The 20,581-nt window shown below is 44.0% G+C and overlaps 1 protein-coding gene across 3 annotated transcripts in view; it reads left to right on the forward strand.

Annotated features, from left to right (window-relative positions):
• The window catches only part of RALBP1 (ralA binding protein 1), a 44,971-nt gene extending 24,984 nt beyond the window's left edge, over positions 1-19,987 (forward strand). For 2 of the 3 annotated variants that reach the window (XM_006262855.4, XM_006262857.4), the window contains 8 exons: positions 4,496-4,954; positions 6,921-7,270; positions 9,523-9,684; positions 11,037-11,168; positions 11,939-12,046; positions 14,201-14,322; positions 15,016-15,139; positions 18,139-19,987. In XM_006262855.4, coding sequence (XP_006262917.1) covers positions 4,496-4,954; positions 6,921-7,270; positions 9,523-9,684; positions 11,037-11,168; positions 11,939-12,046; positions 14,201-14,322; positions 15,016-15,139; positions 18,139-18,405 — 1,724 coding nt within the window. In that variant the 3' untranslated portion in view covers positions 18,406-19,987. Of the gene's footprint in view, positions 1-3,785; positions 3,950-4,495; positions 4,955-6,920; positions 7,271-9,522; positions 9,685-11,036; positions 11,169-11,938; positions 12,047-14,200; positions 14,323-15,015; positions 15,140-18,138 lie in introns of those variants that run through there. The other variant, XM_006262858.4, reaches the window with a different exon arrangement.
• The last annotated feature ends 594 nt before the right edge of the window (positions 19,988-20,581 follow it).

The raw sequence follows: 20,581 nt of genomic DNA on the forward strand, positions 1-20,581 counted from the left end.
GACCAGTGTCCCAATGTCCTGGGACCAGTGTCCCAGGGCCAGCACCGGTGGGGCCAAAAGCAGGGTGCAGGCTGGCAAGGGTCCGTGGAACTGAGCTGGGCTGCACCAGCAGGGAGGGGGGAGCTGGCCCGTCTCCATAGAGCCCCTGCTGGCTGGGACCCCGTGCTCCTGCCACCCTGATCTGGGCCCCACCGGTGCAGGCCCCATGCTCCCACTGGCTCCCCACCTGCTCATACCCAGTGCCCCCTAGCCCTGCAGTACAGGTGGGGGGCAGCACACAGCCCTGAACCCCTGCTCGCCAGCAGGGAAGAAGCTGGTGCTGAGCATGGGGAAAAGTGGCCCCTCACCTGCCCCATGGTTGGCGCCCCACGTTGCAGGCACTCGCAGCCCACGCGGGGCTGTCTGGAGCAGACACAGGCAGCCCCAGGCAGGCTGTGAGCGGCTGCAGCGCGGGGCGCTGGCCATGGGGCAGGCGAGGGGCCACTTTTCCCCGCGCTCAGCACCAGCTTGTAACCCGCCCCACTGCCAGCCTGGCAGTGGGGCCGGGTTACAAGCTGGTGCTGAGTGCGGGGTGGGGGAAAGAAAGCAGCTCCTCCCCGCCCCATGCCTCGTGCCCCATGCTGCAGCCGTTCGCCGCCTGCCTGGGGCTGCCTGTGCCTGCTTCAGACAGCCCCACGTGGGCTGCAAGCGCCTGCAGCATGGGGCGGGCAAGGGGCCATTTTTCTCCGTGCAGGGAAGGAGCCCAGGGAAAAGCTGAGAGCGGGGGGGAAGCAGCCCCTCCCCCGCCCCACACATGGTGCCCCGTGCTGCAGGCATTCGCAGCCCACTTGGGGCTGTCCGGAGTGAACACAGGCAGCTCTACACGGGCTGCAAGCAGCAACAATGTGGGGCACCAGGCATAGGTGGGGAAGGGGCCGCTTTCCCCTCACCACGCTCCTTCCTTGCCTGGGGTGTCGTTCCCCTCCCCCCCGTCCCGCCCCCCCCACTTACCTGATCTTCCTGCGCTGGGGCAGCCACTTGCTCTCAGCCCAGAAACCACGGCTGGGGCTTCCGGCTGGGGGGTGAGGCCAGGCGGGCCCCACTGTTGTTGGAGCCTGCTGGGCTTCCCCTGGGTCCTATTGCCCTTGGTTCCTGTCATTTTTGACAGGAACCAAGGGCAGAGAAATATTAATTTTCCAAATATTTTTAGGCGCCCTGCAGGCCAGATAGAATGGCCTTGCAGGCCAGATCTGGCCCGCAGGCTGTATTTTGCCCACCCCTGTGATAGCTGATATGCAGCCCAGTAGCTTGGAGAGCAGCGTCTGGCCAGTAAGTCTGTGGGGGAGGGAAGGGGCGTGGGGAGGGGCAGGAAGGAAGGGACGTGGCGGGGGGCAGATAGAGGTCCCCACGGTGAGGGAGAAAGTGGGACAGGGGCAGGCCGTGCTCAACTGGGGCAGGGCAGAGTGTGGAATGGAGCCACAGGCGGCTTGTCTGGAGGGGCATAGGGGGTGGAGGAGAGGGCAGCTCCCTGCTGCTGCACACACCCCGGTGGGGGGCTATGTGCCCCCCAGATCTGTGCACAGGGCGAGGATGAGCTGCGGGCTCGGGGCCAGGGGCTGCACTGGCCTCTTTCTGGTGGGGGGGCCTTGGGCAGGCAGGGTAGGATGGGCAGGAGCACTGGGAGGGATGGCTACAGGGAATTTTGTGGTGGTTATAGCCTGCCCTATAGCCCTACCCCCGCACCGGGAAGTGGCCAGCTCAGCCCCTGGCCCTGAGCCTGCAGTGGGCAGCCCGCCTTCACCCCACACACAAATCCAGGGGGCACATGCCTCCTCCAGGGGTGTGCACAGTGGCTGGGAGCTGCTCCCCCCGCATGTTCTGGATGAGCTGCCAACAGTACCATCCCATGCCCTGCTGCACCCCAGCTGGGCAGCGCCTGTCCCTGTCCCACTTCCTCACTGTGGGAGCCTCCATCACTCCCCACCCACACCCTTCCCTCCCCCCACACAGACTTGCTGGCCGGAACTGCTCTCCAGGCTGCCAGGCTGCACTCCTGGCTGCAAGCATGTTTCGGCTACACACGTGCACGTGGCATTTATTGGTGACGTTATTGGCTACGCCAGCCAAAGAAAGTCAATTGCCAATAATATCAATTTTCCTTTTATCAGTGCCAGTCCAATATGGACCGATACATCGCTACATCTCTAATTTTAAAATAAACTAGAATATATTTCTGGTTCTTATAATCTAAATATGTACACAGTGCAAACAATGAAAAGATATTGGAGTCTGCAGACCAACTGAAACAAAAGCTCTAACAGATGGGAAAGGGTCTGTCCATCTCACTAGGATGTTAACTTGGGTTTATAAAAACTGCTCTCTATGAACTAGATTCAAGGTAGATAAACAGTATTTAAACATGGATTTAACTTGAACCAAGTCTTTTTTTTTAATCTATTAAAGCTTTGGCAATCTTTGGTAAGGCTGCTGCTTACTAAAACATAACAATACTTTAAAAAAAGGGCAAGCATACATGTTTACTGTTGAAATTTTAAAGGACGTAAAATTACTGAAGTAGTGGAAGTCAGTGGCTAAGCACCTGGAACCACAGTTCAGCAGTATTATAAATAAACCTTTGTCAGCAGCCACTCTGATACAGGTGCAAAGAGTAGTTGGTTCTTTTTTTTACCTTACTTTGTTCATCTACCTCAGTTCAATGGCAAGTTCCTTCAGTGCTAAGAAACCAGCTGGGAGTTAAGAAATCAGAAAGAAAGCAGGAAAGCAGTTTTCCAATCTGCGAGTAACAAATCCGAGTTTGAGAGGTGCTTCCATCTACTAGTTTGAAATCTTAAAGTACACAGTAAAGAGAAACAAACAGTGCAGTTCACTAACTGCAGATGATGCCACTTAGCTTAATAAATCAGGTAGTTTTTTTCTTAGCTTTTCAATGTATGTAAGGTAATTTTGCTCTTGCAACTCAATGACTGTGAATATCATGCAGTAATTTTATTAACTGAAAATCTCGCTAATTCTAAAGGATCATGTTTTAGATGCTTTAGGAATAAAGGGGGAGAAGGAGAATGGGGAGAGAGGTGTTCATGCTTTCTGGATATCTCTCCTCCCACATGAGGGGTGTGTTGTGGGGGAGACCGTGGAGGATATGCTGACCAAGTAACTATTGTTTCTTTAGTATATGGCAAAATTCTGTATCTCTGCCATACTTTATTTGCTTTACAGTTTGGAGATTTGCATGGTAAAATTACAAAGATCTGCTGTCCATAAAGCAGCATGTGTAAAGTATGCCTTGGGCCTCCCAAGCCTTTAGAGCAGCCCAGCACAGGGAAGGGTACAAAAGAGTTTTAAATTCACAAGAGTTCTTAATGCTTTGAATTCTGTGCTGCACTGACAAAAGCAGTAGCATGGACTTTCACCCCACCTGTCTTCTCTAAGTAATGTGTAAGTTAAATAATAGGCCTGTAAGAAATCAATGCCCTCCTCCTTCATGCAAACAGCAAAGTTCCTGGTTAATAGAATAACATGAAGAAAACTGCATGTCCTAGTATCACATGAGAGCTAAAGCTGGTTATCCAGAAGTTGAAGGAAGTTAAGAACTGCAGACCACGTGTAAGGTATTTCCTTTTTTTTTTTTTTTTTTAAACGTACTTCATATTTACCTTCACTCTCGGGATGGTTTAAGGTGGAAACCTACAATTAATTAGGTAGGAAGGTTCTTTTTAAAACCACCTTTAAAGTTTTACCTGCTCTTGCCTGCAGCGTGGGCAGGGATAGCTGCAAAGGTATAATGTATAGCAACTCGCACATATTTCACACACGGTACCTGGTATTCTGCAGCTGAAGCACAGTATTATTGCATTGTGACCACAAACATCCAAGCTCTCGAATAGGCTCTACAAGGCAAACGTACTGCTATGCAAGTATATCTGGAATAACATTATGTCTCTAATGGACAGTAAGTTTTTTCCCTTTGATTATGTTGTTGTCTAAGGCTAGAATTTTAATATTTTTTACATTCATCTTAAGAAGAGGCTTAACATTTTCAAAAAGAGAGTGGGCAATTAAGTGACTCAGCCCTTTGTTAGACAAATAAACATGTAGATTATCTCTCTTAAAAGTGACTCTTATACTATTGATTGAAGGAACTATACTATACTACACATTGCCAAAGAATTATTTTAATTTTGTATTTCTTAGACCATTAAGTGAGCAAATAACAAACGAGATGGGCATTGTTGTATTAAGTATGTGTTTAAAATATCAAATGTTTAGATCGTATGTGATATGTTTTTTCATAATTGGATGAGATTATGCAACACTGGATTTAATATTTGTCCTACTTTGTAGAAAGTAAAATGGATCTTCTGAAGCATTGTGCAGGCAGACACCATGTCTTGCTTCCTACTATATTTCCCTGGTTTTCTTCCTCCTAGATCTTGCTTATAAATTAAAATGGCCTGTAACTTTCTCCCCCTTGCTTCTCCTCTCCTTTTTCCAATAGCGGAAGGCTATGCTGCTTTTCAAGAGGACAGCTCTGGTGATGAAGCTGAAAGTCCTTCTAAGCTGAAGCGATCCAAGGGAATTCATGTCTTCAAGAAGCCCAGCTTTTCCAAAAAGAAGGAAAAGGATTTTAAAATAAAAGAGAAACCCAAAGATGAAAAACATAAAGATGACAAACATAAGGAAGAAAAACATAAAGAGAAGAAGTCAAAAGACTTAACAGCAGCAGATGTTGTAAAACAGTGGAAAGAAAAGAAAAAAAAGAAAAAGCCAACTCAGGAGGCAGAGATACCTCAGCAAGATGTTCCAAGTCATAGACCTGTGTTTGGGATTCCTTTGGCTGATGCAGCAGACAGGACCATGATGTATGATGGCATCCGCCTGCCAGCAGTTTTCCGTGAATGTATAGATTATGTAGAGAAGTATGGAATGAAATGTGAAGGCATCTACAGAGTTTCAGGTATACTGGGCACACCAAGTATATGGCATACCCAGGCTATTGTTCCCTTTGTCTAACTTCGTTTATGTCAGAAATATAGCTGCTGTGGTGGTTGAGTTGAAAAATGTCCTAGGACCCTTGCCAGTGTATCTGCAGATGGATAAATCCAGTCTTGTGAAGCAAGGAGAGGAAAGGGTTTATCAGATGTATACTGAATCTCTCCTTTCCTGGCACAGCCACCATTGTGCCATTTTCACGTGATTCATTGACTACTGTGGCTAGCCACTTGCTGAAAGTGGCAACAAAAATATATGAGAGTCAGTCTTTATGATGGGATGGAAAATACAAATGGAACATGTCTTTATGTTTGCCTTAATGCTTATATCTTTTGGTTGGCACTTGCTATTATTTTGAATAGGTTATTGTTACTCCTACTTTAGTAATGAGAGATTATACTAGTTGATGGATATAGAGATCTGGTGGGGAATTTAGGAAATAAACAGGCATGCTCCTAAATGTGCCTTCCTCAGTCCCTTGCATTATCATTTCCTTCTGAAAAGAAATTTCTTTTTGTTTTCAGTAAATCTACTAATAGTGTAGAGCAGCAGTTGAGAGTTTCAGCTTGGATTTGTCGAAAAGCATTAGTAGTAGCAGCACAGTAATTTACAGCTTTGATCATTATTGTTAATGATTTGTATATGTAAGCCATTAACATTGACTTACGTATAAGTGACAATGATTTCAGCCAAGTTAATTATCAGCTGAGTTTGACTTAGGAAGTCTACCAGCAGTGTTTATAGTTTAAATATTCCAGCTGTGGAACATGACCTGTTTAAAGGAAAAGAAAAAGGAGATTGGGAAGAGCATTTCAAGCCAAATGTGTATCATCTAAGTATATAAAACAGTACATGGAACTAATTTGAAAGGCTTTATCAACAGATAAAGCCACTACAAGTAAAAATGTATTGCGGTGCATATATACGGCAAAAGTAAAACCAGTCTCTCAGTGCTTGCATACCGAAGTATTCCCATCACAGCTTCTTCTAGAGACATAACATAGTCACTTCTTTCTGTGACCCATTTTTGATGGTTGAGATTTCCAGTTCTTTTTTCTAGTGCCCTCCTCCATACATGTTTATATAGGGTATAGGCTGATTCAAACCGAGCTAATTCACCAAATTGGAATCCTTCTCTTTATTATGTAGCTTTATGTAGGCTCACGCAGTTGAATCGAAGTCTAAGCAATAGCAGCAGAAACGGTTACTCAGGCAGTTGAGGGCTGGAGGCTTGCTCTTTATGGTGATTATTTACCTTGGACAGCATTTTAATTCACAAAATGCTGCTCTGTCTGGGACTTTTTGACATGAAACAGTTAGAAAAATCCACGCAACTTTATAGCTGTATTAAAATCCTCAGTATAAAATTCCCCTGTACAACTCTACAGCAGTCTGAACCTAAACCTTCCACTTAATTGAGAGAGAGATTTTCCTCATTTGTGTTCGGGGATCAAGACCATACAGATAAATAATATACTTAAAATACTGACTGGAGATTTTTCTAGTCCTACAATACAAGCATACCCTTTTAAAAACCATCCCAATACGGAAAAGCAGTGGCTTCTTCCATACACATACTTGTGCTCACAAACAGAATCTTTGCTTCAGCAAAACTATATTGCCACATCCAAGAGGAAGTCAGTATTTTCTGACTTCAGGGGACTTCAAAGAAAATAGACACAACACTTGCTTACATGCATCAATGCACATTTTAGTCTTGATGTCAGAGGTGTTGAGCACGTAACCCTACTAGAATTGATTTGGTTTAAGGTCTTTGTTTCTGAGCTTTGTTTTGGGTCAGGAGAGACAAATATTTTAATCTAAAATTAAACTGTGTGGAACTAAGGAGACAGGAATAGGAGTAAGGCTTTGTAAAGCCAAATGATGTACATTTCCAAAGTGGTCTCTGATTTCTAATCTGAATGTTTTAGGAATAAAATCGAAGGTGGATGAGCTGAAAGCAGCCTATGATCGAGAAGAATGTCCCAACCTGGAGGAGTATGAGCCCAATACTATAGCCAGCTTGCTGAAACAGTATCTGCGTGAACTGCCAGAAAATTTGCTTACCAAAGAACTAATGCCCCGTTTTGAAGATGCTTGCGGAAAGAGCAATGAGGCTGAGAAAGTTCAGGAGTGCCAGCGGTTGCTGAAGGAGTTGCCAGAGTGTAACCACCTCCTGATTTCTTGGTTGATAGTGCATATGGACCATGTTATTGCAAAGGAACTAGAAACAAAAATGAACATCCAGAACATTTCTATAGTGCTCAGCCCTACTGTCCAGGTATGTGCGTACCCAGCAAAAACCTGGTCCTAGCACGAAGTTCTCCCTCTCAGGCAGGCAGGCAGGCAGGCAGGAATGGGATAAATGGTAAGGTTCAGTTAAATTGCAGGTTTTCTTTAAATACTTGTCAGGCCTTCTCATTCCCCCCCTCCCCCCCAACACACGCACATGCTTTCTTCATATGAGCTGGCAAACACCACTGTTCTGGGCTTTCAAGTATAGTTATATTATTAAAGCATTACAAACACTGCTTTAATAGGAGATAGTAAGAATACTGGAGGAGTTCAACCCTCAACACCAATAGGTTTGTGCATATACTAAGAATTTGTTAGGGTTGGCTGTTCAGTGACAAGTCATTGCCCAAGAGTATATTATTGCTTAATGTGTGCATCAGGCTGGTCAGTCCAGTTTTGTAAACCCAGATCTGCCTGATGAAATAACTTACATAGTAAGAGCTGGCTTCCAAATTCATAAAAAGTGAAATATGAAATTTCTGAACCATTATAGCTGTTGTCATGCTTTAACAGCCTGGAGTCCTGCAGATGCACTTGGGACTGCAGTTTCTGCTGCAGGACGCTTTGGTTTTCATTGGGCATCTTTTTAATAAAAACCTACCTCCTTATATAATAATCTAGGTGTGAGGCCCTTGGGCAGGAGGAGGGTTTGCTGTTACTCACTGGTACTTTCTGTGCCAGTCCCAATTCTCCCTCTTCTACCAGACAAGCACAAATTATTGCAAAATAACTCATACTCTATCATGTTTTGTTTGAATAGATTCAGGGGATGAAATCAGTCACTTGTTTTGAGACAATTCTGTGAATTTTAGCTTGACAGATAGTATCAAATCAAATCTAGCATCAGAGCAGTGAATACAATAGTAGCAGGTCTTTCCAAAATATTGTGTGACCAGCATTTCCCCTGTTTAAAATAATTGAGGAGGGTTAGAGGATGCGTTAAATCTGCTGAATTACCGGGGAGAAATAAAGAAGGTAGTTATCCAACAGGCATAACTCAGTGACTCTTTATCTTTAAATACTTCATAATGTTGCTAGTAGCTCTAGAAAGAGACTCTTGTTGGATTATACTAAAATGCTGCAAGCACTATCTTAGCTGAAGACAATATATGTAAGGGACTATAATAATCTGTATTTTAGTAAATACAGTGTTTGTTAGCCAGGCTGTGGTGGCTTAGTAGGGTTATACAGTGTTTTGCCTAAGAGCCAGTTTGTGGATGTTTCTGACTCAGTCCGTTGTAAATCAATAGTTTAAGGTGGTGATACAGTCTGCAATTAAGAAGTTAATGTTGAACACAGTTACAGCATCAGGTGATTAGTCTCATTTTTCAGGAAGCTCTAGAGGAAAACATGTTTTTATGGATGAAAGACAAATGTTTGTTATTTAAAATGTAGTAATTTTCTTGTTAGTTCTCTTGTGTCTTGCTAGTAATGACTCAAATGTAAGGGACCTATCAAATTCACAGTTTTGCAATTTTCACGGAAACAACAAATTGGTAGGTTCCCTGTGAAAAAGCCCAGTCCCTGCAGAAAAGCGTGGGGACTGTGAAAAAGCGGGAAAATGGCCAGCAAGCCTGAGGAGGGAAGGGAGCTGCAAACAGAGGTGTGAAGCCCTGGCAACCGGGGGGGGGGGGCGGTGCAACAGAGCACGGCAGGAGGGCATGCCTCTGATTGGCCAAGTGGCCCCAGAAGTCCCACCCCCTCCCTGGATATTGACAGGTGGCTATCTGTCAATCTCTGGGGAGGGGCAGGACTTCCAGACCCCCTTGGCCAGTGGCGTGGGGGGGCCCACTGCGCTCAGACTGCAAAGTTTGGAGGCATCTGCCATAAATTTGGTAGGTCCCTACTTATCTACACACAGAGAGAGAGAAGCATAGTAAGCTAACAGATTTCTCTGTCTGTCATCTATAAAACTAACTGTTAACATTGCAGGCCAATTCCAAAAAATTAAGCTTGGAAAGAAAAGTTCTTATACCTCAAGGGAATCAGAAAAGGGAGAGAGAGCCCAGTGAAAACGGAATGAATACTTCCTTGAGGTCAGCAGCAGGTCTTTTAAGACATTTTTAAACCAGCTGTTGAATCTGAAATACATCATCTGAGTTAGTTGTCTTCAAAGATGAAGTAAAAGCAGTAGTCTCATCCAAGAAGATAATTGAGTTAAGATACAAAATAAACTAAAAGACATAGTATTAAAAAACCACTTTCTGAACCAACATTTTGACTCTCCTTTCTTCCCAGATCAGCAACCGTGTCCTGTATGTATTTTTTACACATGTCCAAGAGTTCTTTGGGAATGTGACTCTAAAGCAGGTGACGAAACCCCTTCGCTGGTCTAATATGGCAACAATGCCAGCTCTGCCAGAAACACAAGAAAGCATTAAAGAGGAAATCAGGCGCCAGGTTTGTTTTTCCATCAGTACACCTCACTGGCTGTCTACTTTGATTATGATGTTGCTGATTTATGTGAGAGGCAGGGATTTCTAAGGGTAATAACTTTTATTGGACCAATGGCATAGGTGAAATAGAGTGAGACAAGCTCTTGAATTCAAAACATTCTTTTCCAGGTCTGAGGAATGAAAGCCAGAGCTTCATAGTAAAAACAAATGGAAGAGTAGGGAGAGCAATTCCCAGGGATAGCAAGCAAACAATTAGCAGAAGAAAAGAAGCTAACTGGGAGATTAAGGCTTATCATAAGGCAGGAGGGTCATTATCACCTTTATTGTTTAGGCAGAATTCAGGAATCAGGTAGGTAATTTATAACATGTCATAAAACCAATATCAGTGGCTTACCAGCAGGAGGCGGCTTTCCAAGCTGCCAGGCTGCATTCCTGTAAATCAGCTATTGGATTGGTATCGGCCAATATAGCTAATTAATAATCAGACATTGGTATCGGCCAAGAAAATCTTTATTGGTGCACCCCTAAGTCATAAGAGATTTTGGTGCAAGTGGATTCAGTGGAGTGTGAGTCAGATTGGAGAGAATGGAATTGAATTAACTGCTGGCAGTGATTGCACACAGTACTTCAGTAAGCTAAAATGAAAGGGAGGAGAGGACATGAGGTCCAGGGTCAATTTTAAGTTTGAAAGTATGCTTATGTTATATGGGGAAAGGGCCAGAGAAAAGTGAGAAGCATAAAGGAGGGAATGAGATGAGCTCACTGGGACAAGTGGAGAGTTAGAGTAGAAGAGAACAAACAAGAAACTTAAGCATTTTGATGGGGGGCAGGAGAACTGTGGAAGGGAAGAGGAAGGCAGGTTACACTATATCGTGTCAGTTTTCTCTTGGAAGAAATTAGCCAGATCCTGAACAGAGGGATAAGCGGAGGCAGGAAGAGGGGAGGACTTCAGACGCGAGTCAAAGATGGCAAAAAGAAACAGAGGACACGAGATTCAATTTACTTAGGACAGAAGAGTTGTTTGCTGGATAGATGACAGTACAGGCACAAAGGAATCTGATGTTCAGGTTGAATTGACTGGGATTTGGAAAGGCCCATTTTGTGATGAGAAATGGACAAAGAGCTGAGTGGGGGAAGGATGCATGGAGAGAATGAACAGTACTGGAGGAAGGAATGAGTAATGGCTGCATTAACATCACAGTTAAATGCGAGCAGGGTAATATGTTTACTAAGCACTTTCAACCAAAATGAAAGAAATGATAGCATGAAAAATAACTATTTTAAGCCATGAAAGCATATACAATGTCTTTGCATTCCAGTGACTGGTGAACGTGATGCTCTTGGTCTTGTTTCTAGGAGTTTCTTCTGAACTGTTTACACCGAGACTTGCAGGCAGGGATAAAAGACTTATCCAAAGAAGAGAGATTATGGGAGGTGCAAAGAATTTTAACAGCCCTCAAAAGGAAACTAAGAGAAGCTAAGAGACAGGTGCGTAATTTTCATTTCATTGCTAAGCATTTACATCACAGACGCTACGTATTTTTAAACAGGTCAGCGAACAAACTAAAGGCTTCTTGTAACTTCCTACTATAGCTTCGTTGTTGCATACAATTATAACATTACGTTAAATCCTTGCCAGTACCTCACTGCAGGAAACTGAGGCATGTGGGTCTGTTAGAAGTATTCTATGATAGTCGAGATGCATTTCATGTGGATTTATAAAGAATAAGTTTTGCTCTGGGATTTAATGTGATTACCTTCCTGCCAATAAATGCTGAACATAGGTTCAGTAAGAAAGGGGCTGAATTTGCTCATTCCACTCAATTTCTTTATTTCCCAAGATGCCTTAGAACTGTACATACATCCCGTTGCTTATTTCTCAGGCTTTTGTTATGTTGAAATTGAATCTTAGGAATCTGGCACCTTACTTTTGTATGGCATGTCCTGCAGTAAAACAGCATGTAACTGAATGTCTATCTTGGACAGCCTGCTTGCTGCATATTTTGCTTGCCCAAGAATGAGTAAAGTACAGCAGCTGTCCTTTAAACTATCATCTTTCCCAAAAAGGTGCATAAATATTTAGCTTTACACACTGATATGGTTTAATCGATCTTAAAATAATAGGCAGACCTCAGCAGAAACATCTGTCATGACAGTGACAGATGCTGTCTTTGGACAAGTCTCTTCAGGATTCTGTTACATAATGCATGGTATGATTGTGTCAGGGAAACCATTTTAATCAAACTTCTATCTTTCAGGAGTGTGAGACTAAGATTGCCCAAGAAATTGCCAGCCTTTCTAAAGAGGATGTCTCTAAAGAAGAAATGAATGAAAATGAAGAAGTTATTAATATTTTACTTGCACAGGTAGATAGTGTTTTAATCCTATTATTTTCCCTAAATCCTCTGGATTTGTTATTCTTCTGTCAGCATACCGGGAAAGCCAATTTTGGAACAGGGGACTTAAGAGATGTAAATGTATTCCACAGTTACTGAAGAACTGTTTGCTGGTTAGTAAAAGGGGCCGTCATGTTCTGTTATTAATTATGTCTACACCATAACAAACCCCCCTACAGTGCCTGTCTGGTAGGGCAAAGGGGTTCAGGACTGTGGATGGAGTGACTGGCTGGTTGTAGGGATATGCCTAAGACAAACACTTTAACAGGTGCTGAAAACAAAGCACTGTGGCTTGTGAAAAGTATAGCTTTCTATTGAATACTTTTTTTTGAAGTCGGTAAAAATTTCCTTGATCTAGTTAATAATGTCAACTATTTTGCTGAAAATAGAGACCATCCTGTTATGCAAGCATGTCCAGTCTGAGTAATGTCTCATTTTGGCATCAGTAAATGAAGCTTGGAAGAAGGGAGTGTAATCACAACTTCTCCCCCCAATCTGACTCCTGCTTGGTGGTAAATCATGATGTTCCTTTTCAAATTTTGTCTGGAAAGCCTTGATATATAGGGCTGGTTTTGAAGGCTGTGAACAGAAAGGGTAATGTGGCACAATGGAGCATTTAGCCTTGATGACACAGAGTTACATTTCCTTTAATTTCTATTAAAGTACTTTAAATCATCCCAACCACTCTAGAACCAAGGACTTTTTCATGGGAGATATCTCTTAACTTCAACACAAACCCTTGCAGTCTCCTTGAAAGTCAATTTAAAATGTACCTTTATATCTCTGAAAGTACATCCCTAAGACAGTGATTTGTAACCAGGGTGCCACCGCACCCTGGGCACCCTGGGGTGCTTTGAGACTTTAAGGGTGCTGCAGGATACCATGCAGTGTTGCCATTGTTGGGTTTGCAGATATGATTCACAAGATAAGACCAGTTTTCAAACGGGAATCCACAACGTGAAAAAACATTCTGCCCTACTGTAGTCTTTTTGAGTTCTTTGCAGAAGATTACCCTACTTTTTTCGGCAGTCAAAAAAGATGGGCTACCAGCAGCTGGGGACAAGGCCCACTGCAGAATTCAGGGTCCCTGGACCCTGATAGACACAGCTATTAGTGGCAGGCTCCCAACTCTGCACTGCAAATGCAGCTCTCTAGTACCACCCACTGACTTCACACCACTGTTTGGCAAGAACCCCACACATTCACATGCCCCTGGCTCTGTGCTGATGTCTAGCCAGAGCTCCAACACAACTACCCAAACACCAACCTGTGCCATCACCCAGCCCCAAGTGGATCCAGCCTTTATTTGCTTCATTTGAGACTGAAAGTGATGTGCTCTTCGTTCTTTGCTCAGAGCCTCTTTGTATAAGTTTATAATTTGCTTGTTTAAGAACAAAAGGGTAAAGCAAACAATGTGCTGTAAGGGGGCTAGATCTCTGAAACAGGAAGGAAAGGGCACTTATCCTAATGGGCAAATATGGGGACATATAGGAGATATGGCAACAAAGAGATTAGTGCCACACTACTTGTGACAGGGAGTGGGAGGAAGCTACTCAGCATTTTTCTTTTTTCCTTCATTTCAAACCTCCATTTTTGGCCTTTCCTCCACACACCCATGCATCCATTCCCTTCCCATCTCTTTGGCCCTTCAGTCACAAAGCTCCTCCTCTCTACAGTAATTCTTGCCAGTCATTTCTGTATTAACATTTTAATTGATGACCTGTCTGCTTCTGTAATGGACCCCAGTGCTTCCCCTTTGATTTGAACTTTGGCACCTACATCTCAGCAGCACCATATCCCAGCCTTGCACTTCCTGGCTTATGCTGGAGTTGGGGCACCACTGTGCACCAGAGAGCACACAGGAATTCAGTAAGCAAAGCAAATGTTACTTGGTCCCAGACTTATTCTGGCTGGTGGGCAAGCAGAGTAGGGGACTGGCAGGTCTCTCATGCTAGGTAGACAATAGGACAGGCCCCCACTCTGAGCAGTTAAGGGTCATTTCCAGTGACAAGCCTGTCCAGTCGCTCCTGAGGATGTGGCAGTGGAAGAAATACTCATTTGTAGCATGTTCCTTATAGACTGTAAATCCAAGACCTCACAAGAAGAACTGATTGATTATTGCAGGAGAATGAGATCTTGACAGAACAAGAAGAGCTACTGGCAATGGAGCAGTTTTTACGCAGACAAATTGCCTCTGAGAAGGAAGAGATAGACCGCCTCCGAGCAGAAATAGCAGAAATTCAAAGGTAAAGAGGAACCTGCTGATAACCCCCAGGCAGGCAAGAGCTTTTGTTCTATGAGGTTTTCCTTATTTATACCTACTTTTCTATAAAGAATGAGGTTTTCCAAAGGGTTATAGACACTGTAAAGGAACCTAGGGAAGATCCTTGATTCTCAACCAGAGTGCCATGGCACCCCAGAGGGGGTCTTGAGCTCTTTTCAAGGGTGCCATGGGGTGCTCCACAAAGTTGGCACTGTTAGTTATGTGCATATGATTGATCAGATAAACCTAGAGATTTCAAATAGGAATACATAGTGTTAAAACATTCTACTATTCTGGTTTTTCTGAGTTCTCTGCAACAGAAATATTGCACTAATATTTTTCTGTGGTCAAAAAAAAGTGAAAACTAAGAACTGGCATTTTCCAGTAATGCCTTGAGTCCACTGGGTAGTGCCTTGAGTTTGAGAGCGACTGCTGTAGACTGTCCACAGCGCGGCATAGTAGATTTCATTGCACTAAGGGAAATCACACCTAGTAATCAAAGAACCTGTTGCCTCTATGAACAAATTACTATTTTCCTCACGTCAGAATTTGCTGTAAGAAAAGTTTCATTTCCTACCTCAGCAGAGAGGTGCTTCCAGAGCTGCTTTTCCCCTTGTAGTTCTGGGAAACTTGCATTTGAGCAGGGCTTAACCTTAAGGTTTCCTTTGCCCTTCAGTCGCCAGCAGCACGGTCGAAGCGAAACCGAGGAATATTCTTCTGAGAGTGAAAGTGAGAGCGAAGATGAGGAGGAGCTGCAGATAATCTTGGAAGATTTGCAAAGGCAAAACGAAGAGTTAGAGGTGAGTAAATTTTACCTTTGTGCTTCTTGCTGGCTTCCTGCCATTTGCTCTGCAGAGAAGCTTTGTTACGTAATTGGAAGAGTTGCTTATTCTCACTGAGTGAACTGGAAGAGTCCCAGGCTCCAGGGCCCTGCATCATGTGCAGTCATTTAAATGTGCAAAGTGGATATAAAACATCTGAATTGGTCATGTTCTGTGCAGGCTGCAGGATCCTCCAGAAAGAAGGGTTCCTGTGTGGGCAGCAGCTCTGTTCCATTCAGGCAGCTGTGCCTGATTTTCTCCTTCTCTGTCCTGAACGCAACTTTTCAGGAAAAAGGAATCGGAACTCTTGGTAGAGGTGATATCTTTTATTAGACCAACTAGATATTTGCCAAAAAATTCTTTATTTGCAAGCTTTTGGGCACACGTGCCATGAGTTCTCTGATCTTAGCCACTTCTTCCACGCGTGGGTGAGAACCTCTCTCTGGATGCTTTGCATGACCTGTTTTGAGGCATAATTTGGAGTACAGAGAGGCAAGACCCTTTGGAGTCAGCTTTTCTTCGCATCAGTCTTACATTTGTGGTTTGAATAGAGCTCCTCAATTGGCTAAAGTAACGTGAAGGCCCATTCATCATTCCTAAAGCCCTGTGCCTGGGATGTTATGGTGTTTTTGATTAGCATTTTTCAGACATGAGAAGACAGGTACAGAAAAATGAAGTGACTGAGCTGGGAACATGGCCCAGGTTTCTGGACTACCTGTCCCTGTGTGATAGTGACCAGCTGAATTTGAACCGTTTGGCTACTGCTGGACCACATTTGTAACCCAAATTGAAAAGGGGGGGGTGTATACACCTTTAAAAAGGCAGTGGTCTTTTTGAAGCTGTAGTCCCTAAACAGGAGAGCCTTTTTGCAAGCCTGGAAATCATTGCTCTTTTTAAAACAGCTTTGCTTATTTATATGGTTATTCCTGACGGAAGAAAAGAAGCAGTGTCAGCACTCATTTACATATAAAGTGCCTATTGGACTTGTCCCATGTTCAGATCCCACATGCTGACTAGTATTGAATTCAAAGGGCAATTTAAATAATCATTAGCAGGTTCTGCTAGGTGTCAGGTTGTGTGGGTGCAGGGATGGATACTAGGAGCATTTGTTTTTCATGTCAAAATGTAGGTTTAGTGCCTGCAGCTGTTTGTTCTGTTGTCACATAAACCATCTTGTCTAGACAGAAGGCAGCCTTTTTGGCAGGTGTGCCACAGGTTAAGCTCCCCTCCCCCTCCAGTAACCTGCTAGTTACTGCCCTGGGGAGCCAGAATGGATGCAAGAGGCAGTGTTCAGCAGTGCAGAGTGGAGCAGCAGCAGGATACTGAATTTGGCAGCATCTGTAGGGCCAATGAAGCCTTAACCTGGCAGTGACACCTCCTCTTGCAGAACTATCCTGGTGCCACGCCACTCGGCATGGCTGGAGGCTTCAGCCCCACATCACCACCTCCCCACCCCCACCCCAATCTGGCATCTCCTTTACTGAGCACCCTGGGCTTGCAGGCTGTTGTGGCACCTGTGCTCTGGGTTGGCCACCCCTGTTGCTTTGCAGTTCTTAGGCTGGGAATTAAAAGGAAAAATAAAATAATTTTGAGTAAACGTTATAAGGAGGTGGAAAAATTGCTGTGCACCAGTTGTGCTGGGCAGGGGGTGGTGGAAATCTTTGAGCAAGTTTCAGGGCTGGGGGAGAGGGGCAGGGTTTCATGTCCTTTATCAGCAGTGAGAGTTTTGTTTTGTCATAGCTGCAGGTGTCTTTACTCCTGTGACCACCTCATTTGAGGCACCTTTCGAGGCTGCATCTAAAGCTACTTTCAATGATGGTTGTGGTGTGCCCAGTGACAGCCTCAGGGCTCATTCACCATGTGGGACAGAACAGGCAGGGTCCTGCTGTCCTCACTGGGATGCCTTAGCACCACATGCTCTTTGCCAGCTGGGGCCTCGGGATGGAGCAGCACTAACATCTGCGGGGCCTGGTGAAGTAGTGCCTTCAAAGCCAATGACCAGAGCCTTAAACCCTCGGGCAGCCCAAGGAGGTGGCACTATGGGGGCCTCTGGAGCAGAGTACTCCCTCCTTCCTGAGCAGCTCCTTCAGCAGGAACTCTCTTAAGGGAGTTGCCCCAGTTGCACCTTCAGGGTCTGAGGCACTCCATGGGGCAGTGGGATGAGGTGTCCCTGAGGGCTGGTTTTCCAGGCAGTGCCACCCTGTGGGCTCCTACTGTCATCAGGGGCTAAGGACAAACACTTTAACAGGTGCTGAAAACAAAGCACTGTGGCTTGTGAAAAGTATAGCTTTCTATACTATATGGGATTTGGGGCATTGAGGCTGGAGGGTTCAGAGTGGGGTGGGGTAGCATTTGGGTGGTCAGAGGCTGTATGCAGGGTGCCTGCTGCATTCCTGGGGTACCCAGTGCAAAGCTTGGCAAGGGGTGATGAGACTATCCTCACTCTGCGCTCCCTGGACTCAGCTTGCTGCCGGCATATAAGTCTTCATCTGGGACTGCCAGGCTGGACTGAGCCCAGGCAGAGGTATAAATAATAGCTTTGCACCCTGGGCAAAACCACCTTGTGCTCTGAGTATGGGTGGGGGGAGGATGGGGGGCATGATCTGACCTGCCAGGTAGCCAGCCCCTCTGGCCAGGCTGAGGTTGCAGGGTGGGGGGCAGGGCAGGGGCATGATGAGCCCTGCTACTTCAGCCCCTCAGCCAGCGCAGTGCAGACCCAGTGAGCTGCAATGCCATAGACCCTGCCGTAATCCTCCCCTCTCCTCCCTGCCCCCAGCCCTTGCTCTAGGCCCTGGAAGGTTAGTTGTCTGTGAGTTTGTTTCCCAGTAGCTCCTGTGCAGGTGTTTACACACAGTCTCCCATGTTAGCACAGCTCACAGCATACAAAGCCCAATTAACGATTGGGTGGCTGTGGAAGTTACTGAGTCTGTGCAGTCATTTTTAGGCAAGTGATACTTTTCTTCCCCCTTGCTCAAAAGATAAAGAACAACCACCTGAACCAGGCGATTCATGAGGAGCGAGAGGCCATCATTGAACTGCGGGTGCAGCTCCGGCTGCTCCAGATGCAGCGAGCAAAGGCTGAGCAGCAGGTGCAGGAAGATGAAGAGTCAGACAAGCGCGGAGGGGGTTCTCAGCAGCAAAGAGACAGTGTCCTGGAGACAAAAGCAGCTAAAGAGCAGCCAAAGGCAGTCAAGGAGCAAGTCAAGCCATCGCCAAGTAAAGACAGGAAGGAAACTCCCATCTGATCCTCCTCGGGGATTCAGAGAATCAACTGGACTGAGCAAGGACTGTGCAACTTACTGTAATTCTGAAACTACAACTGCACAAATGGATAATGGCTGTGTACATGATGTAAAGAATCTTATCTTTTAAACCCTGGAGACGTTAGTCTCCTTCATACTTGTGGCTTCTACCCATCATGCTCAGGTGAGTTTGGAGGGGCCAGAAGAGTTTTCCAGCTAATGTCAGATGGTTTCAAGACTGACATGCTTCTGGTGACTTAAATAAAACCATTACTGAATTATTCTAAGCCAAAATAATGATTTGCTTTCATCAGAGCATAGTTGGAAGATCTCCTTTCCAATAACCCACCCACAATCATTAATTATTTGCCCTGTGGATCTGTTGATTCTCATTAATTTCTGTTTATCTACTCACTCTTGCTTGTGCCTTTTATACCTAATGCAGATTATACAAGGGAGCTTTAAATTATTTCCTGATTGGCTAAAAAAAACTGAAGGCTTATCACTGTTACCTAACAAATGCCCTCCTACAATTCTACAATGTACTAAATTTTTTTTTTTAAATCTCACAAATTATATTTGTCCCTGTCCAGTGGAAACACTCATCGAGAGCTATTGAAGTCCTTTGACAAGTTAATTAACCCATTTGCTGGTTTGGAAACAAGCACTCGTATCTATTGTGTATGTTGTATTCATGCTGCTAGCATAGAGCAACAGCCTTCTCTTGTTTAGAGAAAGGGGCCTTTTGTAAAGGTTTCATCCCTCTGATCAGTAAACCTTCAACTGATGCGCAGGTTAGTAGAGGGGAGGGATTAGGTTGCTTGCTTAAGTTCTCTTTGCCTGATCAAGCAATATATATTCAAGTCATCCATTGCTTTCCAGAGAAGCCTGAGAAAAGATGCCCAGTGGAGAAAGCAGGGTTCAGCAATAGACTTTGTTTTTTTCCTTTCATAAGAGTAACTGTGATTTGCTTTTGGTTCAGCTATTTACTGCTACCAGCAATCAAAGGCCTCCATAAAAGCTGGGATTTTAGGGCCATTTTTTGTTTCAAATGCACTCATTTATATCAGTTCATCTAAACAATAGTCCTGAGACTGGTCAGGGATAGTTAGCTCAGCTATTGACAATAACTCCATAGAGTGCACCATGCCTACTTTATTTCTAGAATCTGGATATTTATTTTCCGCACGTGTTGGACATGGTTGTATTCTTTACCTATTGCACTGTTGTGAATCATTGGCCATGATTTGATTTTGTACAAATAATGCTTTGATATGTTATAGAAAACAGCATAATATTTTTTTAAAAATTTGGAGAAAAGAATTTATAAGAGACTGAAAATGTGGTCAGATGACAAATGTAAACTTGTAAAGTGTTCTCTCTCCCTTGCCTCTCTGTTACATGCATTTTATATTTGCTGGCAATATTTAAGCTTTTTTTTTTGTTTTAAATTCATACTAATTCCTATCAAGTTGTCATGATTTTTTCTAATCGGTGTTCTTCAGACAAATCTCTTAATAATTGTTAACTTTTCTTTTGTTAGGACCATATTTATCAAACAAATAAATTCAACAGCCATTTGAAAGATAGTTTTTAATTTATCTACCTCACAATGTATGTTCATGTGTCTAATGCAGCCTAGAGTACTTGGCATGCACAGCTCTCTTCATTGTGTAAGGGGTTTGTAGTAGTAAATGTGTTACATTTAGGCTATATCGTTAGTTTCTAGATTGGTCTCTAAGGATGATCACAGCACTCTAATTCTCAAGTTCTGGAAAAAAAATCTTGGCTTACAGCCAATTAAAGAAGAACAAAACAATCCTTTTAGTTACGGCCTTTTGTTGAGACTTTTCCCTGGAGCAGTTGCCAACTGCTGCTAGGTGTTTGTCACTGTCCTCTGAGGGTTAGGCCTGAAGTTGGTGCTTTTGTACAAGAATTCATTTTTTAAAATTATTCTGACTATAAATAAATCAACTTTCTACAGTATTCTATATTTGGGGACCTCCATGTTCCTAGGAAAAGGTTTTTAATTTTTTTTAAGGGGGAGAGGAACAAAGCAGACTCTGTATCCTTCCTTAATGCTAATTCATAAAACCTTTCCTTTAAAAAAAATTATCTTAAAGAGTTACAAGGCATGAGTTTTTGGTTTGTATAATTATAAGTCATCAGTTAATTCAGA

Source organism: Alligator mississippiensis, chromosome 3 (genome assembly GCF_030867095.1).
Source record: "Alligator mississippiensis isolate rAllMis1 chromosome 3, rAllMis1, whole genome shotgun sequence".
Classification (NCBI taxonomy): Eukaryota; Metazoa; Chordata; order Crocodylia; family Alligatoridae; genus Alligator; species Alligator mississippiensis.